The 27796-nt window shown below is 35.9% G+C and overlaps 3 protein-coding genes across 6 annotated transcripts; 2 read left to right on the plus strand and 1 right to left on the minus strand.

The window, feature by feature from the left end:
• Positions 1-1122: 1122 nt before the first annotated feature.
• LOC133313564 (uncharacterized) lies at positions 1123-4558 on the plus strand. The gene is made up of 5 exons (XM_061514953.1): positions 1123-1920; positions 2004-2745; positions 2905-2912; positions 2969-3405; positions 3505-4558. The coding sequence occupies exons 1-5, from the start codon at positions 1123-1125 to the stop codon at positions 4556-4558; spliced, it is 3039 nt and encodes a 1012-aa protein (XP_061370937.1).
• A 2695-nt stretch (positions 4559-7253) lies between these two features.
• Positions 7254-16078, plus strand: LOC133313575 (carbon catabolite repressor protein 4 homolog 5). Of its 4 annotated transcripts, none has more exons than XM_061514966.1 (15): positions 7254-7474; positions 9314-9477; positions 11229-11294; positions 11391-11443; positions 12262-12343; positions 12525-12571; positions 13044-13131; positions 13364-13456; positions 13559-13591; positions 14105-14205; positions 14544-14676; positions 14900-14985; positions 15063-15147; positions 15252-15302; positions 15414-16078. In XM_061514966.1, the coding sequence occupies exons 1-14, from the start codon at positions 7342-7344 to the stop codon at positions 15300-15302; spliced, it is 1215 nt and encodes a 404-aa protein (XP_061370950.1). In that variant the 5' UTR covers positions 7254-7341; the 3' UTR covers positions 15414-16078. The 4 variants fall into 4 exon arrangements, with proteins under 4 accessions (XP_061370950.1, XP_061370952.1, XP_061370953.1 ...); XM_061514968.1 differs by having other exon boundaries at positions 14105-14202; XM_061514969.1 differs by having other exon boundaries at positions 14147-14205.
• Positions 16079-19714: 3636 nt separating this feature from the next.
• LOC133313586 (uncharacterized) lies at positions 19715-22969 on the minus strand. Its single transcript, XM_061514982.1, has 3 exons — positions 22676-22969; positions 21314-21413; positions 19715-21224 (listed from the first exon to the last, which is right to left on the minus strand). Exons 1-3 carry the CDS (start codon positions 22759-22761, stop codon positions 20394-20396), a joined length of 1017 nt encoding a protein of 338 aa, XP_061370966.1. The 5' UTR covers positions 22762-22969; the 3' UTR covers positions 19715-20393.
• Positions 22970-27796: the final 4827 nt, after the last annotated feature.

The following is a 27796-nucleotide window of genomic DNA, read 5'->3' on the forward strand; positions in this document are numbered from 1 at the left end:
TATGACATAAAAGTTAGGACAAAATAAATGCATAATTACTGATAATTATATAAATTTATTTTAAATTAAAATTTATAATCCTTATTAAATTTGACAATAATAGTTATGTATAACTAATTGTTCATCAATTTGTATTTTTAAAAAGAGGTCGTAAGTAGGGGTGTTCGCGGTCTGGATTGGATCGGTTTTGGAAGTAAAACTCATCCGATCCAATCCCTTCGGTTTGATTATGTAATCATCCATTCGGTTTAGATTTTTTTTCAAATCCGATCTGATCCAATCCAATTTTTTTTGGTTTGGATTGGATCGGTTTTCGGCTTTTTGAATATCCTAAAATTAGTTTCATGATTATTGTACAAATAACATCTTTTGTATATATTGGTTTTGTAAATAAAAAAAATAGAAATACAAAAATATCAATAAACAATACTATAGTTGATGAGACGTGACTAAGTTTTTTTTTTAGTTTAGTTGATGAGTTAATGAGTCTTGAGTTTAGAAATATTTGGGTTATGATTGGAGAAAGGACAAGTAGGTAGAGGATAATTAATATATTGGATCGGTTTGGATTTGATCGGTTTTCATCAACTCATCTAAAAACCGATCCAATCCAATTAAAATTTGCGGTTTTCTTTCGGTTTCCGATTTTTCGGTTTTCGGTTTATTCGGTTATCGGTTTTTCGGTTCGGTTTTCGCGGTTTGAATCGGTTCGGATCGGTTGATGAACACCCCTAGTCGTAAGTATACCTTCTCCTTTTTAATATATATTAAAAGGGAAAAGTATTTGTCATTTTAAATGACATAAAGTTATGTCATTTTAAGAGAGAGATAGACACAATTTTTTTTTAAAAAATTTAAATTAAAAAAAACCACCCACTTTCTCTCCCATGATTTTCATTTCTTGTGTCTTTCTCTCTCCTAAAATGACATAACTTATGTCATTTAAAATGACAAACACCAATAATGAGTGATACATACAACGAGAGCGCGTGAGACGCGTGAAAAGAAAAGCTTGAGCTCTGCTAGGATTTTTTTGTTTTGATGGTGGCAAAAAGGGGAAGATCCCCCATCGCAGAGGAGGAAACGATTGCTAACAGAGAATCCAAGAAGGCGAAGGGATAGATGGTGATGGATCTGGAGATGCAAGAAGAACCTTTGATTGCGGGCGCAATGGAGGTTGAAGCTGACAAAGTAGAATATATGTTAGAGATGGAAGGGTCAGACGCTGGCCATACGAAGGGAGATGAAGTTCGGAGGGACCCTCGCAGACTGGTGTCGTACAAGGACCAACTTCTGCAAATCAATGGTGTTTGGGATGGAATACAGGAGGATGAAGAAGACTGGCTTGCACAATGCAAACGGGAGGAGGTCGAGGAAGAAGAAGCTTTGAAAGCCTACGAACAGATAGGGGAAGATGATCCGTTGAATCCTTTCTACCAATTTGATGTTCTGGAGAAAGTGGAACAGTGCAAACGGTGGAGGATGGCGCTGATAGTAAAGCTCATGGAGAAAAGATTAGGAGCGAGATTTCTGTGGAACAGATTGCACAAACTTTGGAACTTGGAGGGGAAGCACAAAGTTCTGGATCTGGAAAATGACCATTATATGGTCGAATTTGAAAAGAGTCAAGACTATCTCTTCGTGCAGCAACAGGGACCTTGGATCGTGGCAGATCATTATCTCATAGTGCAAAGGTGGAGGCCTAACTTGGATCCATTTGATGAGAAAGTTAAGAAGCTGGCAGTATGGATTAGAATTCCAGGAGTACCTAGGGAATTCTATACATACAAGGATTCATGGAGAATGGGGAACATGGTGGGTCGAACGCTGAGGATTGATGAAAACTCCCTGAGAATCAGTGGACAAGGGCAGCTAGAAGAAATCACTGACAGGGGCAGGTTTGCGCGCATCTGTGTTGAAGTAGATTTGAGTAAGAGCCTTCTTTCTAAGTTTAGAGTTGGACAGAGGAAATTATTCATATGATTTGCTTTCTGTGTGGGCAGCACGGGCATAAGAAAGAGCATTGTATGTTTAATCCTGATAATATCAAGAAAGCTGAGGAGGATGCAGATGTGGAGGTTAATTGCCAAAATCCTAGGCATGGTCACTCTGAAGATACTGCAAAGGAAGAAGTAGAAAGGAGTCAGGAAGTTAATGGATTCAGGAATTGGATGACAGTCCAAAAAAGAAACAACAAAAGGCCAATACAACAGCTGAGATCTAAAGAGAATTCTGTTACCAAGGAGAAATCCAATGCAGGAGGTAAGGAGCATGTTCCAAAAAATATTGCCTTTGGGTCCAGATTTGGTCCCTTAGAGGAAGGAGCAGAAGACTATGCCCCAGGCCAGAAATCTGGAGAATCAGAAACTATGATCAACAGTGGAAAGAATGTGGTGGATTTGAATCAACAAAAGAAAAGCAAAGGAGGGAGGAAGAAGAAGTGTACCACTGACAGAGGTGATTTAAATCAGGGGTTAGGAGCTGAGGCTAAGGCTTCAGGAAAACAAATGTTAAACTCCCAACCCTCAGAGAATAAAAGGGGTGCAATTCACAAGCAAACCAATAGGGAGGCCATTCTGGTCGACAGGGGAGCAACAAGGGGGAATACTCAAGGAGAACCTTTTGTTAGCTCTAAATTTCCTAAGAATGTTATAATTATGGGAAACACCAACAGAAAAGAAGAAGATATTAGAGTCAGAGCCTTTCCTGAGCTCAAAGAAAATCCACCTGATGAAGGGAGTGGAGGTAAGGGAGTAGGCCATGAAGAAAGAGCAAGGATTGGCTCTGGATGATATTACAAATACTGCTGATGTCATGCCAAGATCCAATGTTGTGGTCTAGCTGGGGGTTAGTTCTCTATTCTACTTATGCTATTTTTATGATAATTTGCACATGGAATTGTAGAGGAGCAGGTAAGAAGGGCTTTTCTGCTCTTATTAAGGATTTTGTTTTTCAAAATAAGATTCAGATTCTTGCTTTGTTGGAAACCAGAATAAGTGGTAATAAGGCTGAACGTGTAGTTAGAAGTTTAGGATTTAATAGCTTTTTTATAAGAGAAGCTGTGGGTTTTTCTGGAGGTATATGGATTCTTTGGAACAAAAGCATGGCTAAGGTGAGCATTATTGAGGAGGACCATCAATTTGTGCACTCTAAAATTCAGTGGTTGAGTTCAGGGGTTGAAGAGATGTTTACTTTCGTCTATGGAAGCCCTAGAAGAGCTGAGAGGAAAAATCTTTGGGATAGCCTGAAAAGAATTGCAGCAAGTGGTGGTGGCAAATGGGCTGCAATGGGTGATTTCAATGCATATTTAGAGGAAGGGGAGAAAATGGATGGATCTGGTTTGTGTTGGGAAAATATGAAGGAATTTGAAAGTTGTCTTAGTGAGAGTGGTCTCTCAGATTTAGGGTTCTCTGGCCCTAAGCTCACTTGGAAGAGAGGAGCTATCTAAGAGAGGATTGATAGAATAGTGGTAAATGAAGATTGGGACTTGGAATTTCCTAATAGAGCCATTGTTCATCTTCATTTTCATGGTTCGGACCATAGGCCTATAATCCTTAAAGATGGAAACAAAAATGGAAACTTAGGAGGCTTTAAACCTTTCAGGTTCCTAGCAGCTTGGCTGACTAATACAAGTTTTGAGTATGTAGTGGACAACTGCTGGAATAAGGAGGCTGAGTGGATTGATGCTAAAGACAAATTTCATAATGAAGCTTCTATTTGGCACAATTCCAGGTTTAAAGAGGAACAAAGAAGGAAGTATCTGATTCAAAAGAGGATTAAAGGGGTGGATATTCAGTTGAGTAGGGGTCCAGATGAGGCCCTGAAGAGACTTCATAGAAACTTATGGAAGGAGTTAAACACTATTTACATTCAGGAGGAACTTACCTGGTTCCAAAGGTCTAGATGTAATTGGCTAGCATTCGGTGACAGGAACTCTAAATTCTTTCATGCTAGTACTGTGTCTAGAAATAGGAGGAATAAGCTATTAGCTCTTAAAAAGGATGATGGAATATGGGTGGAGGATCCGGAGATTCTTAAACTAATGGCCATTGATTATTTTAAAAGTCTGTATGTAGAGGAGAATCAGATCACCAATAATCTATGTGGGAACCAGTTTCCTGTGATAAACAATCTGAATTGGAGAAGTATTGGCCAAACTCCGAATGTGGAAGAAATCAAGAGCACCATTTTTAAGATGCATCCTTATAAAGCCCCGGGGGCTGATGGTCTTCATGCTATTTTTTTCCAATCTCAATGGGAAAGAGTAGGGAGTTCGGTGATCAAGCTTGTTAGGGATGTGTTTGAAGATCCTAAAAAAGTGGCTAGTGTCAATCAAACACTTTTCTGTCTAATTCCCAAGGTTGAAATCCCGAAAAGGATAAGCCAATTTAGACCTATTAGCCTGTGCAATGTAGTCTATAAAGTTATTACTAAAGTGATTACTAATAGACTGAGAAATCATACGGGCACCCTAATCATGCCTAACCAGTGTAGTTTTGTGAAAGGAAGGCACTCTTCAGATAATATCAGAATTAGCCAGGAGATTTTCACTCTATGAGGTCAAAAAAAGGTAAGAAAGGCTGGATGTCTATTAAAGTGGACTGGGAAAAGGCTTATGACAGGGTGAGTTGGATGTTTCTGGAGGAAACCTTGATCTTGACAGGTCTGGCCGAGAATATGGTGAATCTTATCATGGCTTGTGCCACTTCTTCTACAATGGATGTCCTGTGGAATGGTGAAAAAACAGAAGAATTTAAACCGTTGAGAGGTATTAGACAAGGAGATCCCCTATCTCCTTATCTATTTGTCCTATATATAGAGAGATTGGGACACATGATCAATGCAGCTGTTGAACAAAAGGACTGGTCTCCTGTGAAGCTGGGGAAAAAGGGCCCTCCAATATCCCATCTGTTTTTTGCGGATGACCTTCTGATTTTTTCTGAAGCAAGGAGGGACCAAGCTGAGTTGATAACTAGTATTCTGGATCAGTTTTGTGAAGCTTCTGGACAGAAGGTTAGCTGTAACAAAACGAGATGCTTCTTCTCCAAAAATGTGAACCACACAAGACGTGGAGACTTAAGCCAAATACTAAAGTGTGGCATCACTGCTGATCTAGGGAAATACCTGGGAATTCCTATCCATCACAAGAGAGTGAATAAGAATACATATAGATTTATTCTTGATAAAACAAATAGTAGACTGAATGCTCGGAAGGAAAGGTCTCTCTCCATGGCTGGAAGGGTGGTGTTAACAAAATCTGTGCTTGCTGCACTCCCTAGCTACTCCATGCAAACGTCTTTAATCCCTGTTGGAATGTGTGATGCAGTGGAACAGAAGATGAGAGGCTTTGTGTGGGGATCAAGTATGGAAAAAAGGAAGATTCATGCTACTTCGTGGGATGTGATTTGTAGAGCTAAGAAAGCTAGAGGACTGGGAATTAGAAACTTGAGGTTGACTAACAAAGCTTTCTTGATGAAAATTGGGCATGGTATGCTCACTCACAGGAATGAATTGTGGGTTCAAGTGTTAAAAAATAAATACAAAGTTGGGGATGGCCTAATTCCTAATTTTCCAAAGAAATCTGGTGGTTCAAATCTTTAGTTGGGGCTGTCCAGGATCTGGCTTATGGTGTATGAAGGTTCAAGGATTTTGGTGGGAAATGGCATTGGAACTTCTTTCCGGAAGGAAAAATGGCTGTCTATTGGCCCTCTCATAGACCACACCATTCAAGAAATTCTGGATATTGATGTAGCTCACATGGTGAACTCCAAGGGGGAATGGAAATGGGAGGAGTTTAGAAATGTGATTTCCCTTGAGGCATGGAACCTAATTAAAGGAGTGTGTCCTCCTAATCCGGATGAAGGTGATGACAGGGTGATTTGGGACTGCTCTCAGGATGGGAGTTTTTCCATTAAATCTGCTTTCAGCCTGCTGTGAGATGTAGACATCAGTCATCAACATGGTCAATGGAAGAGAGTTTGGGAGTGGAATGACCCACTAAGAGTTAAAACTTTTCTCTGGATGCTTCTTGGAGAGAACCTGCTTACTAACCAGAGGAGAGTTCAGAGACATTTGGCTACGTCTAGCATATGCCCCCGGATGCCTTAGTGCTCCTGAGAGCTGCTTGCATGCTATAAGGGACTGTAACTGGTCAAAAAAACTTTGGATAAACTTCATTAAACCAGATATGTGGTATGCCTTTCTTTCTCTTCCATTGCAATCTTGGTTAAGTAATAATCTCGGGGAAAAACATTGTATGATGGGAGGGGTTAATGGAAATATTCTGTTTGGTCTTGTTTGCTGGTTTATATGGAAAGAAAGAAATAGGTTTATTTTTGAGAATGTAATACCAAAGGAGGGTGAGACAGGAAGATTGACTTGCTCTTACCTTTCAAATTTTGTAGAAGCTTGTGCTCTATATAGGAAAGCTGGGCTGCAGAATAGTATGAGGAGTGAGATTCTGGTGCATTGGAGCCCTCCTCCTTTGGGATGGATAAAAATTAATACGGATGACTCATCTAAGAAAGGAATTTCGCAAAGTGGGTGTGGTGGAGTGTTGAGAGATGATGCTGGTAAATGGCTGAGAGGCTTTGCTAGGAATCTGGGAGATAGTTCATCAGTGAAAGCAGAGATTTGGGGAATTTATTTGGGATTACAAATAGCCTGGGACCTTGGGTACAGAAAAGTCATAATTGAAGGAGATTCACAAGTGGCCTTAACATGATAAGAGACGGAGTAGCAGACATCCATCCTCTAGTGGGGCTGATTAATAAAGTCATCAATCTGAAGAACCTTAATTGGCAGACGGAGTTTGCTCACATATTCAGAGAAAGGAATAAGGTAGCTGACTAATTTTGCCACTTCTCAAGGATGGGAGACAGTGTTTCTAGATTGTCCTCCTGAGGATTATTTTAGTTTATGGTGTAATGATGTTAAAGGAGTAGCCTGACCTCGTTTGATTAGAGACTTGTAGTTTGCTTTGTATTTCCTTTATTTTCCAAAAAATAAAATAAAAATGACAAACACCAAATCCATATTAAAGTAAAAATTCCAATTAAAAGAACTTTTAATTAATCAAAGCTATAAAGTGAAAAATTAAAAAATATTTTAAGCCAAGTTTACCTTTAAAGAGAAAAAACGTGTTTATAATTTCTTTTTTTTATATGTATATTTTATTCATTACTAATTTTTTTTCTTTTATTTTTTTTGTACATAAAAAAAAAATAGCAAAAGAGGTTCCCGTGAACGACACCGTACCAAAACAACCACCGGTTTCCGGAGCGAATACTGAACCCTAGATCATTACACGCGCCGCTGTCATCTCCTACTCCTGCAGGCGGAATGAAGCGCCGCAACCGCGGAAATCCTGCATCGGAAAATTCAAGCGCTGGCTATCCGTCAAAGCGTAGAAGACGTTCTCAGTTGGGTTCTAGAAGATGGGTTTACTCTTCCAAAGATTGTTCTAATTGCACGGGTCAGAATCACACGAAAGCTTTTTCTTTTGGAAAAATAACTACTTTTTTTTTTTTTGGTAAATGAAAAATAACTACTTTCAATTCGATTTCATTGTGAAATTCTGCATTTAAATTTCATCCAAATTCCACAGCCAATTGTGTGTGTGATAGAATCCTTTTCAGCTTAAAGGGTAAGCTTAAACGTAAAAGGGAAATTAATGAACAGTAACAGTCTGTCCTTTCTTTCATACATAATGGTCTTTAAATAATAGTTACAACTGATGCAGAAACGGTAAAATACATTATAGAAAATAACTACCCACTAAATAATACAGAGGATAACTACCCACTAAACCATACAAGGTGCTTATTAAAGAACACGGGAGTGCTGTTACAAGTCTTCAACTGTTGTGTTGATGGAGCACGTAATCAGTTAGATAGCCTGGTGGTTTACGTGAACGTGGCTCTAATGGGATATCAGGTGGGTTTGTATCAGTGTGCCTTTTTGTTATGTGTGTGTTGATTTATATTTTATTTTTTCTAATTTTTGTGCAGAAAAGTGAATATAGTTTGATAATTAAGAAGATAGGAATAAATAATCTCTCATCCTATTGATTAGAATTCTTAAATTGATAGGACTGTTAGTGAATAATCATTTTAATTGTAAAAAAAAAAAACCAATCACTGCTGAAGTGGTTGGTTGGGAGAATTCTTTACTTTACAAATTGTTCTAACACTTCCTAGTTTTCCTTTTGTATCTCAACTAGCTTTTGGAAGTTGAAAAGAAACCCATATATAATTTATAAACATAGCTAGGAATAGATGGATTCAAAGATCACACTTGAAAATTTGAAAAGTTTATTTTGTTTTCATGCATAAGAAACACTTGATTAGATGAAAGCTTTAGGTAAAACGAAGAGCCACTTGAATTTATTAATGAGTGAGTGTGACAATTAGTAAACTGTATCTTATTGGTGTGTTCTGCGTGGATTCTTCCTGTATAATCTAGATAATGATGTGGAAAGGTCGTGTAAAATAGCAAAAATGGGTACTTGTCAACAACACCCTGTGTCCCCAAGCAACCACTGACTTCCAGAGTGAATATTCAATCCTAGTTCATCACACGCACTACCATAATCCGCTACTCCGGCCGGCGGCATGGCAGGCGGCAATTGCGGAAGTCCTCCTCCAGAAAATTCAAGCGCTGGTTATTTGTCAAAGCAGAGAACACCTCAGTTGGAATCCTCAGTTTCTAATTGCAGTGTGTGTTCTAGGAAATGGGTTTTCTCTTCCAAAGACTGTTCTAGTTGCACGGGTCAGAGTTACAAGAAAGCTATCTGCTTTTGGAAAAATAATTACTTCGAAGTCTATGTCACTATGAAACTCTGCATTCAAATTTCATCCAAATTCCACTGCAAATTGTGTGTCTGTGTTTTTATCTAATTTTGTATGGGAAAGTGAATATAGTTTGTTATGATTGTTTTCCTTTTAAGAAAAAGTTTATCAATTTAGTGTTACATTTCTCTGGTTGAGATTGTCACCTAATGTACAAAAAAATGAGAATTCAATTACGTGATGCCATTCTACGTAGTCATGTACATTCATTCAGTGCTTTCTCCCAAACTTTCAGTTACTTAGGGGGCAAGGGAGTGGCATGTTTACAACCAAATAAAAAATTTGCATGAATCTACAGAATGATGTCATTTGCTTGCTCATGGGTAATGGTTATTTCCATTAACAGTCTATTATGAAAATGGCTAATATGTTGCTCTGTATTCTGGTGCCACTGTCAATTGTTCTTTAAAGTAGATTGTGTTTATCTCATATTTACTATTCTGAACCCTTTCCTTCTCTTGCAGATAAGGTTGTAGTTGTTTCATACAATATACTCGGTGTTGAAAATGCCACAAAACATCTGGATTTGTATTCTAATGTTCCACGTAGTCTCTTGGAGTGGGACAGGCGGAAAGGGCTCATACTTGAAGAGATTAATGACTATAATGCAAGCATACTGTGTTTCCAGGTAGTTATTAATCCTTCCCTATTCTATACATTGCATAACACTACTTATTAGCTTGTTAAAAACTTACAACCATACTACATTTAGGATATAGCATCTCTATTGAGCTTTGAAAGGTAGAAAAAGAAGAGTTAACGGTACTGATTTAAGTGAGTTTTTTTTTTTTTTTTTTTAGCTACAACTCTTGATTACATCTGTAATGACCCGAAATTGTTTTCAAAAATAAAAGAATGGAGTCGCTACCAATTTTATTTATTTTGGGAAAAATTGGAAAACCAATTTTATTTTGCAAAATGGTCTTTAATGTTTTAGATCAAGGTTCGGGAGTCTAATTATGCACAGGGAAGGGTGGAAACTCAATCCCACTTCACTCCCGATACATCCATTTTAAAACGGTTACCTTAAGTTAGTTGTGCAAATTATTAATAGCTTTTAAAAATATTTGCTTTATTCCTAAAAGAGATATATGATTATTTAGAATCTAAATTATTAAAATTTTATTTTAGGCCTGACGGGAAAAATCTTTCTCCCACATATCTTCTGGTGCAGTGAGGAATTCAAAGCTATGTTGTTCTTTAGAAAATATGTATATGTTGGTTGATTTTAATTTTGAAAATAATTTTATTTGATTTCAACAAGCCATCAAGACTAAATTACCCACTAAAAATAAATACAAAATATTAAATGTAAATAAGTTTGGGTCAACATGCTGTCAGAGCTAACATGATCCTAAAAACTATAAGATTAACAAGTCGTCACGGCTAAATTAATATCTAATTATTGAAAATAAATAAATAAATAAAAAATGATATCAAGCTGTCACATCTAAAATGACCCTACAAAAACTATAAGATTAACAAGTCGTTACAGCTAAATTAATCTCTAATTATTAAAAATAAATAAATTAATACAAAATGATAAATCCAAATTAGTTTGGGTCATCAAGCTGTCATAGCTAAAATGACTCTACGAAATCTATGAGATTAACAAGCTGTCACGGCTAAATTAATCCCTCTTAAATTTCTAAACACATACAACTATATAATAAAATTCCTATTCTACATAAAGAGCAATTAAAACATGCATAAAAATAAAATAATTATTAATTATAAAGAGAAGGTAAGTAAACTTACCTCAAAGGTGACAAAACTTGGTATATAGAGCCAAGTTGTGAATAGCCAGTCCAATTCTCCTAAAAAAAATTTTTACTATGACACAAGCTTAGTGTTAAGCCCAAGTATCTTTTGTAACTCTTGGAAGAGTCTTAGGTGTCAAAGTACAAAGGAGGGTCTCCTTATATAGAGGGGAGGGGAGGAGGAGGAGGAGGAGGAGGAGACAAGATCCCTCCAATGTGGGACTTTTAAAAGAAAGGGTATAGGTTCTACCCATGTAAGTTCAACCTTTCTTTTGCCCATTTTTTCCTTTGATGATTGTTGGTATAATTTTTGCGATCAAACATGGACAAAATTAAATATTGACAATTTTAATTATTTTTTTCATTTTTTAAATAATTGGGACAAAATTAGGTGTTAACAACATGTATTCATGTAACAAAAGGGGATTCTGAATCTGTGATATTTTAAGCATGTTCAGGCTTTCTCGAGACACAAGTTACATTGATGTTAATTCCAGTTAACACAAACATCTTAATTTTACCCAATTTAGTATTTCTTCTCTGTTTGAAATTGTAAGGTAACATCTTGCATCCAATTGGATTGTCAAGAATATTTTTCTCATAAATCCTATGTTTGCAGGAGGTTGATCATTTTAATGATTTGGATGATCTTTTCCAGACAAATGGCTTTAAAGGTGTTTACAAGGTAGGTTATATACATCATATTTGAACTGTCACATAAGTTTTAAAAATGAAAATATTCAATCAAACTCCTTACCTGGGTTATTATCATTCATCGCAGGCTCGCACAGGGGAAGCACACGATGGGTGTGCTGTATTTTGGAAAGATAAATTGTATGTTTCCATCATACTTATTAATCTCGGATAGCGCCTGACCCTCCAAATTGCTATAGCGCTACAATGCTACTGTGCAAAGTGTACCTAAGTGATACACTAAATTGTACTCCACAAATATAAAACTTAAAATATGAAAATGTGACATAAAAAACAAATTTGAAGGATCTCAAACTCAAACATAAATGATTTCAAACATTAAAATTCAAATCATAAGCAAATTGAAGGAATTAAAGTCTCAAATAATGTAACACAACAAAATAAAGTGGCAAAATTAGTCAGAATTCACAACTGCCACTTAAGTGAAATGTCAAAATCAAAAAACTTAAGGAACTAATCATAATTGAAATTATGAACATCCAAATCTTCATCTTCACTTTCACTTGTATCTAATTTGTAAATCTCTTCTTTCTATGACGAGAACACTTATGTAGAAACTACTGTAGCGGCACAATAGCGTTGCGATTCAGCCGCAGTAGTGGCCGTTACATCCGCTTAACTTCGCCTCACAGTAGCGGCGCGGTTTGTGTCGGCCAGTCACTGCACCGCAACGCAACTCCGCTATAGCGCGCTAAAGCGGGGCTATTCACAATTATGGTTTCCATTACCTCAAGTCATTTAAATAACTGAGTTTTTTGTATCCTATATTAATTTGTTTATATGTTTAACCTTTGACACTAACTAAGTTGTCAAATATTTCTTGATACAAAAGAATACCAATAGCTCAAAGATGTGCATATCATAGAACATAGCAATTCAGAAAATATGGAGTCCCAAAATTTGACCTAAACACAGTATATTTTGAAATTTGAATGCAGATTCAATCTTTTGCATCAAGAAGATATAGAGTTCCGAAGATTTGGCCTCCGTAACAATGTTGCTCAACTTTGTGTTTTGGAGGTATTTAGAGTTTGTTTCCTATTGTCTTTTTCTTGAAAGGTTTATGATACATGATGCAAACTTTTACCCTATTTTACCTAGTATGCCATATATTATGTGTACATTTGTTCTTGTTGCATTGAAACCTATTTAAGTTTTTTTTTTATATCTTATTACTCTTTATTTCATTATCTATTTACAGGTAAACCATGATAAACCAGAATCTGGCACATGTAACCTATCAACAGTGTAAGTTTTATTTCTAAAATGGGTAGTATAAAACAACTTCCTAATAAACCCTAACTAGCGAGGGTAGAGGTGAGAGAAATCCTTATATGCAGTTTTATCCTTGCATATTTTCAAAGAGGTTGTTTCTCAAATTCAAATCTGTGAACTTTCAATTACAATGGAGCAGTTTTACCATTGCTCTAGGCTCGCCCTCCTGTCTAAAATGGGTAGTATGATCACAATTATTTGTCTTTGACATATATTGTGACAAATCCACAAGCAAGAGAGCTTAGAAAAGCTAGTCTTACTCTTCTTATAACCTTCATTTTAGCTCTAATCTTTGGCAGCAAAGATAGTCTAAAAGTGAAAAGTTTGGAAAAAAAAATTTATGCACTTATGGATTCACGTATGCTCGCATACACATGGTGCCTATTTCATGACCATGGATTTTATATATTTCCTGCTTAGTAACTAATTTATTTTACAACTATAGGGCACCTTCTACCAGAAAAAAAAGATTTGTAGTAGGAAATATACATGTACTGTTCAACCCAAATCGTGGTGACATCAAACTTGGCCAGGTACTTCTTGAACTTTCTTAACTAGTTATCTTGTGTTAGCCTGATTCTGCATGTGTAGGCATTTGTGTTTGTGGCTGTCATTCATTTTTTTTTTAAATATTTTTTTCTTGGCTTGGGATGTGTTATTCATTTTGTCTCACTCAAACAAAATGTATTTGATTGTCTATAGTTAATTAAGTTTTTTAATCTATTTTATTGATTGTGGTAACTTGCTACGTGACATAATGCATAGGTCAGACTTTTACTTGATAAAGCTTACCATTTATCACAAGAATGGGGCAACATCCCTGTTATTATTGCTGGGGATTTAAATAGTATTCCACAGGTAAGGTCATGCTTTGTACTTAGTAGTTGATCAGCTTCAGATTAGTGGTACATTGTGCTGTTTTTTCATTACTTATATTTGTTTTTCATCTCATGTTGTCAGAGTGCAATATATAAATTTCTGTCTTCATCCGAGGTGAGTTTGGCATCTCCTCGTCATGTTATACTCTAAAGCTTTTTAGCTTATTTTTTTGTGCAATATCTGAGAGAAACTTGATTATGTGGACAGCCCTTGAGTTAGTAATTCATCTGTGTTTGGGTTACAGATAATGAGGGGAATGGAAAGGGAATGAGAGAAAGGTGAACATTCCCTTTTTTGGGAGTTTTAATATAGATAGGTAGGGAAAGGAATTCAGGGGGATATATTTCCCCTCTGTTCCTGTCAAAGACCCAATTTTTTCCCCTTGAAAATTGGGGAGGAATTGGAGTTCCGTTCCTTTCCCGTATTAATTTTCCAAACAAGGGGAATGGTAGCTTTGTTCCATTCCTTCCCTTCCCTTTCCGGCGTATACCTACTAGTTTCATTCCATTTCATTAATGAAAACCACATCCAAACACAATTAGGGGTGGCATTTGTTCTTCACGGAGTGGGGGCTATTAACGAGTTTTCTGCATTTATTTGTTAAATTATATGCTCCGTTTATTGCAGTTAGACATCCAATTACATAATCGCAGAAATATGTCAGGACAGCTTGAAATCCAGTCCAAGGGCAGAGTCTTCAGATCACAGATTGGTGATGATGCCAGGTTGTTTTGGAGTTTGTTCAAAGTCTTTTGTTTCAGTTACTATCTGTCCTAACTTCACCTCCCTGCCCCCTCCTACAAAACAAAGCAATTATTAATGACGAAACATATTCAGGATCATTTATTTGTCCAGACTTCAGATTATTTGTTGACATGGATAATGCGCTTTTTTATTGCACTCATGAAAATTAATACTTATTGTACACCCTTTATTACTATTATTATTATTTCTCCAATTTTAGAAGGAAAGGTTGTAATCTTTGTTTATCTCAATAATTTTTGTTTATCTCAAAAGTTAGATGTTAGGTATTCTGTAATAATATCTGGGTGTGTATCTGGTGCAGCATTTCAACGTCTGTTTCAAGGCAGTTGCTATATAGATGGACTGTGGAAGAACTAAGACTTGCAACTGGTGCAGAAGGTGTCACCCATCTTCAGCACCATCTCAAGCTCTGCAGTGCTTACAGTGGTGTTCCTGTAAGATGTTTTAATCTGCCAACTATATTTCTGAGTCTAATATCCAACGTCATTAAAATTGTTACAATCAGCTATTTCTGCAACTTTTTTTGTGCTTGAGATGAAAAGTTTATCCATGAAATACTTTTAAGGGAATCTCCTTTGAAATTTATCATTTGAAATTCGGACAGTTGTGATATTTCCCACTTAATCTTGCATAAATCTCATATGGTTGATGCTGCAGGGAAACCATAGAACGAGAGATGATATTGGGGAGCCCTTGGCAACATCGTACCACTCCAAGTTCATGGGAACTGTTGATTATATCTGGTAATTATAGTTTCATAGTGAAATCTAAAATTATTTGCATTTACAAATTATTCCTTACTGATGTCAGTGGTGAACAGGCATTCCGAGGAACTTACTCCAGTTAGAGTTCTTGAAACCTTGCCCATTGATATTCTTAGAAGAACTAGGGGACTCCCTAGTGAGGTACTTTACTTGAAAATTGAAACCGGGCCTTATTGTATGTATGCTTATGTATTTTTTTCCACATTGGATTTTTAATATCTCTATGATTCTTTCGTGCCTTGCAGAAATGGGGAAGTGACCACCTTGCTGTTGTATGTGAATTGGCTTTTAGTTAGGTACTTTACTTAAAACCGGGCCTTATATGTATATATGTATGCTTATGTATTTTGTTCCACATTGGATGATTGGGTTTATTAATATCTTTATGATTCTTTCATGCCCTGCAGAAATGACTTAGTGACCACCTTGTATGTGTCCTGATTGCATCAGTTTGCAATTCCAACCCTATGCTGAATGTTCTCATTCTTCAAATCTTTCTGTAATACTATGTATGAGTTATGAGCCTTAAGCTGATTAACAAGTATGGAGATTGAGTAAAGTTAAAGCATTGCCACCATTGAAGATCTCATTGAGTCGTAGTTGATTCCACTCTCTATCCCTTTCAAAACCTTGTTTTGCTCGGTTCATTGCTTTCACAGTAAAGGAGCATCATGAGATCAAACTGTGAACTCCACCTGATATTTTGAAAGTTGCAACAGATCTGCAAACTCTCCTTCCTAGCTCAGATGTTGCTTGGAAATGCTTTAAAATTCATCAAGAACTTTCTGGATAGTGAACATGCTAGGTAACCACTGATTATGAGGTTCAGAGAGCAGTTGGTATATATCTAAAATATTTTAATGCTCTGAACAAATTGAGTGCTATTGTAACTTATCTTTTGAAGAGTTTTCTCAATAATTGCAGCACTTTCAATCAGGAACTCCAGTTCTCCAAAAACTATGTTGACGAGTTATCAAATTATGAGATATTGCTTTCTACCCGGGTTTTTGGGGGAGTGGGTGTCCCTGTTTAGGGCTAATGCTCCTAATTATACATTGTAGCTCCTGGTATCATGTGAAACTAAACTACAATTTTTTTATTTATTATTATCCTATTGATTTGAAAGGCTAGTCACACGAGGTTTGTTGTAGTGGTTCGGGTACACATGATCCCATTCCCAAAATAGCAAAGGACAGGGGAGTGGGAGGAAATTTTTAAAGAAGTGAGGGATTGGTGGGAGGGAAGCAAATTTTTCCAAAAATAAAAAAAGTATCACCCAAAAAAATTTGATCCCGGATCACTTTAAAAAATTCCCTAGTCACACTCACACATATATATGGGCTTCGAGTTTCTTCAGACGCATAAGATTATCATGTTTTCTGCGGAGAGAAAATCAGCTAGACCCCACTAGATTTTGTGAAATAAAAAATACAAAATGTTTGACACGTTTTTCGAAGTACGAGTGACTGGAGATTGATAAATTCTTGTGACATGAGAATTGGTTTTGCCTAAGTATGAGTGACGGGAGATTGATAAATTATTGTGACATGAGAATTGATTTTGCATATATATATATATATATATATGGGAAATAATTTTCTTATGTTGTAGGAAAATGCTTATCTTATGTTGTAGAAACAAGATTGCAAGTGGGACCCATAGGTAAGAGGAGAAAGAAAAAAAGAAGTGGGATCCACCTAGCTTTTGTGTGTGTAGGAAATTTAGTTATCTCATGTAAAAGTAGATAAATATAACCCTATATATATATATATATATATATATATATATATATATATATATATATATATATATATATAGGGGATAGATCTTTTGACTCTAGAGTAAGACTTACAAGTCTTACTCCTCATCTCAACCATTGATTTCTGTCCATCTAACGGTTATCTATACCAATTAATTAATTATTAATTTCAAATAAATAATAACCATTAGATGGACAGAAATCAATGGTTGATGAGGAGTAAGACTTGTAAGTCTTACTCTAGAGTCAAAAGATCCCTCTATATATATATATATATATATATATATATATATATATATATATATATATATATATATATATATGAGGTTTGATTTTCTCATGTTATATGAGAATTCAATTCTCATGTTGTGACTCAACTAGTGGTGGGTCCCACATTTATTAAAAAAAGAAAAAGAAAAGAAAAGCTTTGCACGTAAATCGAAGGGTCACAACATGAGAATTGAATTCTCATGCAACATGAGAAAATGTTTTCCCTATATATATATATATATATATATATATATATATATATATGGGTTAGGATCATTTTACACCAGTGTAAGTTACACCTTTAATCTTGTCCGTTGATTCCACTTATATCTCAAGGCTCTAATTTTTTTTATTAATGTGAGCCATTTGATACAAGTGGATCAATGGTCAAGATTGAGTGTAAGACTTTTAACTCTTACACCGGTGTAAGAATATCCTGCCCCATATATATATATATATATATATATATATATAGGGGAAAAGAATTCTCATGTTACATGAGAATTCTTTCTCCTACTAGAGACACATCGAAATGTGTGCAACAACTTTTTTTATTTTTGTTTTTTAATGAGAGGTGGGACCCATTACTTATTGTGTCTATAGTAGGAGAATTCTTTCTCCTACAACATGAGAAAAGAGGGACCCATATATATATATATAAGATTTTATTAGTATCATGTTACATAACTTAAGAAAACTTTCCTACACATACAATTAAGAGGTGGGGTCCACATATTTTTTTTTTCTTTCATCATTCCACTTTCTCTCTCTTATATCATGTTACATTATTCTCATAAAACCCATATATATATATATATATATATATATATATATATATATATATAAATGTTAGCACTAGTTTTAAGGACTACGTTAGCTGATTCAATCGAAAGACGTGTTATGTGTCTTATGAGACTCAACCAAAAAAACTGAAGTTACAAATTAATAAAAAGGGAAAAGTTCACCAATGCCCCTGTGGTTTACTTCAGAATCACCTATGCCCCTATGGTTTTTTTTTATCATATATGCCCCTGTGGTTTGTAAAAGGTAAAACCATCATATCCTTTTGCTTAACACTGTTAAATATAACTTTACTCTTCCAATTTTGCCCCTGAAAACATTATTTAATAAAATAAATCTTAGAATCAAAATATGTTACGTTATGTTGTCTTCCAATTTTGCATTACGGGATGGTTAGATGTCTTCTTCTCTGAGGTATGCATAAGATGCATAAGAAAAGTTGTGCCAAAATAAAAAACAGCTAGACTTTGTTTACATTATGTTGGTTCACTTATGTTATTCTATCTATATTGCAGAGTTCTTACTCACTTGACTATATACTATTTCTAATAAAAATCAGCAAAATGGAACAGGTTCCAGTATATATTTTTTGCTGATTGAAAACCTTCAAAAATTTCCAAGATCTGAGGTGACTTATTTTTTGCTATAGGATTATATTGACACTCTTCAAAGCCTTCCTAAGACTAAACTGTTGGATTTGTTCTAAAGCAAACATGTGCGCTCTGTAGTTGTAAGTACCATACTTTTCATGCAGAAGTCCAATAACAGTGTCTAATAACAGTGTATGTAATTACTCAAAGGATCTTAACTATTTGTAACAATTTCAGATTGGTGTCGGGTTAATGGTATGTCAACAATCTGTTGGAATTAATGGTATACAGCCGAGACTTTTGTTGCAGCCGGTAAGTGAGAAAAAATACATGCTGATTTTGAAAAAATCAGAAGAAATCTGTTTCTACTGTTATATTAATTCCTCTATAACTTGATTTGCAGGATTTTCTTCAGGAAGTACACCAAAGGAAGCCACCAAGTAAGAAGTAAGCCACCACAGGAAGTACAACTTGGTCTTTTGCCTTTTCTGTCACCAGCCACTGTTACGAGAAATAGGACAGAATTTGACATAGAATAACAACTTCCAAAGACTTGAGCAAGCAAAGAGTAAAGTTATATTTCAAACAGAACCAAAATAAAGCAAAAATTCTCACAAATGGCCAAATATAACCTGCTCAATTTAGCAAATCAATTTATATTAACTCAAAATAAGCAAGTGTACATCATAACATGCTTCATCTATTATATTAACATTATATCAAATCCAAAAGCAACTCTATTTGTAGTTGCAATCCACAAAATGTACACGAGTGCATTGTACTTTATCATATCAAAATTTATTTTCTTCTTGCTGCTCAATTTGTCAATCTATCATTTCTTGTGGACATTCATTAGGTGTTGAAGAAGTACCACTATGTTTTCCTCCTCTTGTAGCCATCTGTCAATGAAAAATACCATAAAATTAAGAACATATAAATAACAATATGAAGTAAAATAGCATACAAATAAGTGCATTACCTTCTGTCTCCTTAAAGGAGGTATGGCTATATGTTGTGCTTGTTCTCCTTTAAGTCTTGCCTTCCTTTGAGATGGTGTTTCTCCAATAACAGATGCCTTGCAATTTCGAACATTATGCCCCTCAACACCACAGTTTCCACACTTTACAGGTTTGTTTATCCTTGTTACCTTCTTATAAGGGTTTGAAGCCTCACCAGGCTGTTTTTGCCTCATCTTCTTAGGCCTACCGGGTGGTTTTTTTATGATAGGAGCAGCAATGGTTGAATGACTAGTAACTAAATAGTCATGTAGATCAGGAATGGGGTTGATAGAGGATGAATACACCTTTAGGTAGGTTTCCTTCGAGAAACACTTATCAACAAAGTCTTCTGGTGTCATCCTCCAATATCTAATTGCTGCAATCCCATGGACACAAGGTATTCCAGTTAATCCCCAAACCCTACAACTGCAACATTTCTCCCTAATGTCAGTAGAAAATGATTTTTCATGCCACATTACTTCAACCTTACTGTCAGAGGCAGGTATAACAATACATTCTCTTGATATATTTTTAAGACTTTCGAGTCTTTTTTGGATATTGGGTGTTATTGGTCCAGAATATTGCTCCATACCAGTTTTCTTCACATGCAACCGTGACATTAGCTTCTTCCGAATCCATTCAAGCATTGAAATTATCGACATTTCTCTAGCTTGCAAGATGTAAGCATTAAATGATTCAGATATATTATTAACCACAACATCAGTTTTGGCCTTGAAACTGAAATGGGATCGTGTCCAACATCTTGGGTCTAAACGCTTCAAATATGTATATGCTTTCCCATCATCAATCTTTTGCAGCTTCTTCATAGCAATATCAAATCCGTTCTCAGTTGTCGCAGTGGCTGCCTGCCATAGTAAGTCTTTATATTGTTTCCCCTTGAATTGCTTCTTGTAATTTTCAAACAAGTGTTTTACACAAAACCTGTGCTCAGTATTTGGCAAAAGATCTTCAAAAGTTTGAACTAACATACATTCTCTGAAATCTGGGAGGAAATTCTTTAAATATCCCATCAACCATCACATGAGGTTGTGGCTCTGTACTTAACCTAACTAAACTTCCAGGATTGGTCTTTATAATAGCCTCACCATATGCCCGTGACACTTCAAATTGATGAGCATGATCTCTATAAATTATCTTCATTGCCTTCCTTCTTGCTCTATACAACCTTTGCAACCCAATGTCATAACCCAAAATCTTATTTACTCGATTCTGCATTCCTAGTATTGACTCCTTTGGATTTGCTCTAAAATCCTCTAACAATTTTTTCCCTAAGTAATCAGAAGTAATGAGGTTATTTTTTGCTTCTCTAGGACATGTGTGGTCAGGGTTCCATGATTTAATTTGAAATGTATTTTCTCCTCCCACCGATGATGCATGCACTAGGAACTTACAATCTTTGGATACCTTACAAATAGCTCTTACCCTTGTCCTGTCAGATTTTTTGCATTTGTATTCAACCCCACGAGATATTGACCATTCTTTCAAAGCTTCTCTAAATTCATCAACATTAGCAAATTTCATGCCAACTGATAATTCAATGTTACCCTCCAATGCATTTTCTGACGTGAAATCAGCATAATTATCATAACATTCATGATCTTCATTGTCACTTGGGCCTATTGACTCTAGTTTATCACATGTAATAGGCTCCATAAATTCCTCCATATCTTCCTCATCTAATGACTCTATTGTTAGTGCATTGCAAACTGCATCAGTTGCCTCATCATCCAATATATCATTTTCAAAGTCACTTCCATCATCTTCCATGGCTTCAAAGAACTTAGTATCAACCACATATGGAAGTTAGATTCTAAATATCAAACGCTAAAAATTCAATAGGGAAAAAAGGAAAAAAGGCAGTTGAGCACCTGTGACAGTTCCACTGGATCACTTTGAGTTGTAAAGTCAAATGCTTCATCTAAAGGAGGCGATAAAAGACCTTCTTCATCCCCTATTTCTTTTCGGTCACTACAATCCAAAATACCAATAATATGTAAGATTAATTAAAATAGTATAAACATTTGTATACTAGAATTATGGTTCCTAATAATACTTAAAAGCAAAGAAAGTTAGGTGGACCGCTTTATATACTGCATTAGTTTTATAAACATTGGAAGCTTCATGCCTTCTTATAATGTTATAACCTGCTCCTATAGATGTTCATGTTCCCACGTTACTACACCCCATTGACCCAACTATATATTGATACACATAGCAGAGAAAACAGAGAAAAAAAAGATCAAAGAGAAGTCTTCCTTTCTTTCCATTTAAAAACACATTTCCAGACATGATAACATTTCTGGATAGTCTACCTGCAACAAGTCCCAATTATCTGATGTTAAAGCTCATAAAATAGGATTATTCATAATTAAGATTCTGAACAATATATGGTCTATCTTCTGAGACTCTTGATTACTTAGTCTTCACCTACCTTTTTTTTCTTCTTCTTCTTCTTTTTAAATAATGCATAGTCAAGCATATAAAAGCATTTTGTTGAGGCTTCTGTTTGGAGAATACAATGATTTTACATTTATTTTCATTTTTCAGCAGAAGCACTAAGGTTCTTTTATAACCAAAGTCCGTGACAAATAGTCAGACATTCATAAAGTCCTCTGCTAAAGGGTAGATGCTATTCAATTGTCAATAAATGAAATGTGTTTTTCCAGAGAGGAAAGGAATGGGCCATAGTGAGGAGAACTCATTTATTTTTCCATGTGTGGGTAAACCTAATGGCTAATTTTAGCTATCTTAAATTAATCTTTAAAATTCTAAGGTTTTGCTTCACTATTTGAAATGATATAAAAAAAATGGTACTGTATTTAATGGCTTCATGTTCATTTTTACCCTCATGTGTCAATCTATAATACCTTCAATCGTGCACTGTGACAATGTTTCCTTGAATAAATGGCCCACTGCATTAGTTTTATAATGATGCAATGTTGAATATTTGACACATGTGATTGATGAGTCTATCAAACAAATTAAAATACGAAACCCGATGGTGACCCTTTTAACCATTCAAGTCAAACATTGGAAGCTTCATGCCTTCTTATAATGCTATGATCTGCTCCTATACATGTTCATGTTCCCACGTTACTAAACCCCATTGACCCAACTATATATTGATACACATAGCAGAGAAAAAAAAGATCAAAGGGAAGTAGTAATATCAAGAGCTGCAACTTTCTAAAATGGCAGAGATATATAAGAGAAAAAATGACAATATTTACCCAGCAAGAGCACGCCTTTTTCGTTCAAGATGGTCATCTTCTTCTGCATCCAGAGCTCTTTTGTTTGCTGGTCTCTGTATTTGCATGTCACAAATGTAAAACAGTGACGAAATCAAACAGAACAAAAGGAGACAAAAATATGGAAAACCCTCTTATAATCAACAAGAAAAAGTAATATTTTTACCATAATTTCAACCTTTAACCCAATCGAATATTTGATTTGAGGAAATCCTAGAAGAAGAGGCACAGGAACTTGAACGAAATAGAAAAAGGTAGTGCAGGGGGTTTTTTTTGCACGTAGATGGGCATAAATGGAATGAAAAAATAAACTTTTAACGGTGTTAAACAAAAGGATATGATGGTTTTACCTTTAGCAAACCACAGGAGTATATGTGATAAAAAAAAACCATAGGGGCATATGTGATTCTGAAGTAAACCACATGGGCATTGGTGAACTTTTCCCTAATAAAAATTAAAAAAAAATAAAAAATAAAATGAGTTGATCGTTTCTGTGTGTTTTGTTTTGTGCTCATACACTTGGTGATTATCTAAATTGCAAGATTATAAGATACAATTATGAAAATCCACGCCATAGTGCAGATTTTCGTTGTCAGCTACACCTAGAACAGGAAGAAACGAGTATATTTTTAAATGATTCACGCTTAATTATCATTTTTAATGCTTATCTGAAATTAAGGAGAAAATACTCGTTAATTTTTTTTTAAAAGGGTACCATTTCTTCCATTTAATTGTCATGCTTTTCCTTTTACCCTTCTGCATTTTTTTTCCCATTCATCAGCAGCAGCAGCCAAAACCAAAGTACAGTTCCTCTTATACCCAAAAAAAATATATATATGATATTGTTCCTCACGTTGTTTTTGGAGCACTGTCTTTTTAAAATGAACATAAGAAAGAAGTAAAAAAATTGGAGACACAAACTTTCAATATCTGTGCAGAAGCCAGAAAATATGCAACAAATTTTTAAGTTTCACAAATGGACTGCTCCAAATCTACAGCAAATACAAAAGCTTGAATCTTGGACGGCTGTAAAAGGCCCAGACAAAATCACAAGAGAACAAAGCCTCAACGATTGAAAGCAATAAGATTAAACTCATTTTGTTTGTCTATGCATTACATACTCCGTAACTGTAACTACTAGTTTTACTCTTAACTGCAAAATTTTAGTGGCATTCCTAATTTAGAGTTTTGTCAATCCAAGCTAACTTCAAATCATCAAAAGTACAGTCAAGAGGGGGAAGAATGCTACCATCCCCCTTTTTCACATTCCACCTAGAACAACCACTAATGTTATTGTCCATGAAGTTATAAGAGCCATTACCAAACAGCATTGTACCGTTCTATACTTCATCCAAATTGAGATTCTGACCGGCCAATGATGGCACAATTGGCTCCTCAAGCAAATGTTCAAAAGAATGATCTTCTCCATAAACTGCTTCCACAACATTTGCTGAAAACACAACATATGATGACGCACAGCACGGCTTCGAGAATAAATACCTCAAATGGAAAACACAACATCGAGTTTCAGCCTGCAAGATACATCACATTGTCCCGGATTGTTCAATAATTTACCTGTACATGCAATTAAGCTTGCAAGTTTCAGCTTGACAAACAATTTAGCTGTGTATATTATCATGGATTGATCTTCTGCCTCTCACTCCAATTCCTTGATTCTCGATTATCTCTATTTGTGTGTGACTCACATGGTAATCTCCGTAGGTCCCGACTTCTGTTTCCACCCCACCAATAAAGAGCTTGTCGGCTACTACTTGAAGCGTAAGGTTGTTGGAAAGCCCTTTCGCTTTGATTCCATTGCGGACGTTGATGTTTATAAGTTCAAACCATAGGAACTCCCCAGTAAGCTTTTCTTTCTCTCTTTTTAGTGAGTCGGTGATTGAAATGCTTTTGGTGTTTTAGGCAAGTTGAAGTGACGAGGGACTTATAATGCTAGCTGCTTCTTTGGCTCTCTGGACATGAAGTACTTTTTCAGTGCTCTAGAAAGGAAGTATGGTAACGGTTCCAAGACGAACCGCATCACACATAAAGAATGTTGGAAGATCACTGGAATAGATCACCCTATCAAGCACGGCGACCGGATGAAGTAGCCATGCTTGACGGAACAATCTTGCCGATGGTCTTCCAACATCCTTTCTCTGTGGCACGGTTCGTCTAGGAACCCTTACCATATTTTATGTCCACAGCGCCGAAGAAGCAGCTAGCACTCTAAGTCCCTTGTCACTTTGACTTGCCTAAAACACCAAAAGCATTTCAATCACACCGACTCACTAAAAAGAGAGAAAGAAAAGCTCATTGTGGAGTTCCCCTGGGTAGAACTTATAAACATCAACATCCTAAGATCGAAGCGAAAGAGCTTCCCAACAACCTTCCGCTTCATGTAGTAGCCGACAAGCTCTTCATCGGTGGGGTGGAAACGGAAGTCGGGACCTAGGGAGATTACCGTGTGAGTCACAGAGAGATCATGATAATATGTGAATTGTCATATACCACCAAACAGATCTTCCGCACGAGGTCATCAGCAACATCCTCACCCAGTTGCGAATCACCTCCCTCCTCCATTTCTGTTCCGTTTCCAAGTCATGGCGCTCCTTGATTGACAGCCGCTGTTTCATCCTCAGCCACTACTCCGACTTTTACCAAATAGATTTTTCCGCCCTAAACGGCACCGTTCAGCTCAACTACCCGTGCCACGAACAATTTGTTGCATGAGAGAAAAATCTGTCTATTTTCGCTATAGGTACATCAAAATAATTTCCTAAGCTAGAAAATAAGCTAATCTGCAAATAAATAAATAAAAAGAAAAGAAAAGATGAGGTAAAAATAAATAAATTAAAAGTATGTTAAATGACCGATGCAACAATGAAGAATTAAGGTGGCGAATCACCTTAGTCAAATGCAAGGATGGGATTGAAATACCTAAAACAAACTCCAAAGGCAACTGCCATAATTGTTCTGATGATATCCCCCTTGTACAATCATTTAAAATATTATCTTCCTCACTGGGCCATACAATATATATTATATGACTACTCCTACATGCACATGCACATGCACATGCATGTTTTGCTTATAGACCAGATGATTTCCGTTAAAACTATCACTCTTCCTCACTGGATATAATAATGTTAGATAGTGCTTGGATCGATCTTATTACTGATATAATTAAAGTCTAAGGCTGATATATGTATGTTTTGGTAAATATACTCTCATTTTTTTTTAGGTGTTGAATGTTTGATGAGTTGATGAAGCCAGTTGTTATATATGATATCATTTCACGTGTGCGTCTGTCTAACTAATTAACTACCAGTTTACCTTAGGCCGGTAGTTGAACTTGTAGCGAAACCAACGGGTCTTGAATCGGGCCCCACCTCCGGGTCGACTCAGCTTGACCCGACGGGTTCCCCGCGTGGCTCACTGCTAGCAAATTTTTGTGGGATTCAGCTTCGTCATCATCTTCATCCATATCGTCTTGGTTGGGATTGGCGGTGGAGTGCTCCGAGAGGGCAGAGGATGGTGGTCTATGAAGAAGCTCTTCACATGCATGTTGGATGAAATTAAGGTCTTCTTGAACCTAAGAAACAAACATAAATATATATATATATATATATATATATATATATAAAGGGAAAGAAAGAGATGGTTGCTCAACAAGGTAACAACAACTTACGAGGGAATCTAAGGTTACCTTTTCCGTTGTGCCAAACTCAACGACACCGTTTAATAGAGGAATGCAAATGCACACCACCGTCTGTAGTTTGCATGGCCCCTACCATAATACAAAACAATATTAATTATTTAGGTCATTTTTTTTTTCTGTTTAGAATTAGACAATAATTGATTATAAAATTACACGTTTGACTTGGAAGAATTTTTACCTGTATACGAGCCGCTGCTTCATCTCCCTCCACACCAACCTCATCCTACCTTTTTTATTTATTTTTTTTGGGTGTGGAACCTCATCTTACCTTTACCAAATTAATAGATTTCCCCGCCATAAACGGCGCCGTTCAGCTCAACTGCCTGTGCCACGAACGCTTTGTCTACATCAGCGAAAAATCTGTCTATTTCCGCTATAGATTAGATATACATCAAAATAATTTCATAAGCTAGAAGATAAGCTAATCTGCAAAAATACATAGATAAATACATAAATAGAAAAGATGAGGTAAAAATAAATAAATTAAAAGTATGTTAAATGACCGATGCAACACTGATGAATTAAGGTGGCGAATCAACTTAAGGTGTATTGGATTAAGATTAAAAAAAGTTCAAATAAAATCTTTTATTAATTTTAAAAGACTATTTAGAATTAGAAGAATTTTAAAGACTTTTTTAAAAAAAAAAATTTACAATCAAAATTTCATAAGATTTAATAAAATTTATAAGATTTGAAAGGAAAATACGAATTAACAAACATTTAAAATTACGAAAGTCAATAAAAAATAACAAAAAAATGCAATAATAAAAAAAATAAAACCTAATATAATTTTCTCAATCAGTAAAATTTAATGTAATTTTTAACAAACACTCAAAATTATTAAGAGTGTGTATGACAATCATTCTGTTCTCTAGCACTGTTTCTGAAAAAAAAAAATCTTTTCTATTTCTGTGCCTTGGAACAGTTTCTGAAAAAAAAATATGTTTGATAACATGTTCTATTTTTATTTTGAAAATGAGAATTGTGTTTGATAATATAACAAATAATATAATAAAAAATAATTTCTATTAAGCATAAATTTTTTCAGATCATCACTTTCCTTTCCATATGGTGTGGTGGTGGCGGCGGAGGCGGCTTGGTGGTGGTAATGGTGGTGGTGGTAGTGACAGCAGTGGTTGTGGCGATGGTGGCGGCATAGTGGTGGTTGTAGTGGTGGTGGTGATGGCAGTGGCTGCGAAGGTGGTGGTGGCGGTTGGTGGTGGTGGCGGCATAGTTGTGGTGGTGACGGCAGTGGTTGCGAAGATGGTGGTGGTGGTTTGTGGCGGTGGCGATGGCGGTGGTAGTTGGTAAATGTGGTGGTGGTAAAGGTGATGGTAGTGGTGGTGGTGGTGGTGGCATCGTCATGGTGGTGGTTGGTGGCGATG

The sequence above is a fragment of the Gastrolobium bilobum genome, unplaced genomic scaffold, assembly GCF_033153095.1.
Source record: "Gastrolobium bilobum isolate Gb01-03AN ecotype WA unplaced genomic scaffold, APGP_CSIRO_Gbil_v1 utg1760, whole genome shotgun sequence".
NCBI lineage: Eukaryota > Viridiplantae > Streptophyta > Magnoliopsida > Fabales > Fabaceae > Gastrolobium > Gastrolobium bilobum.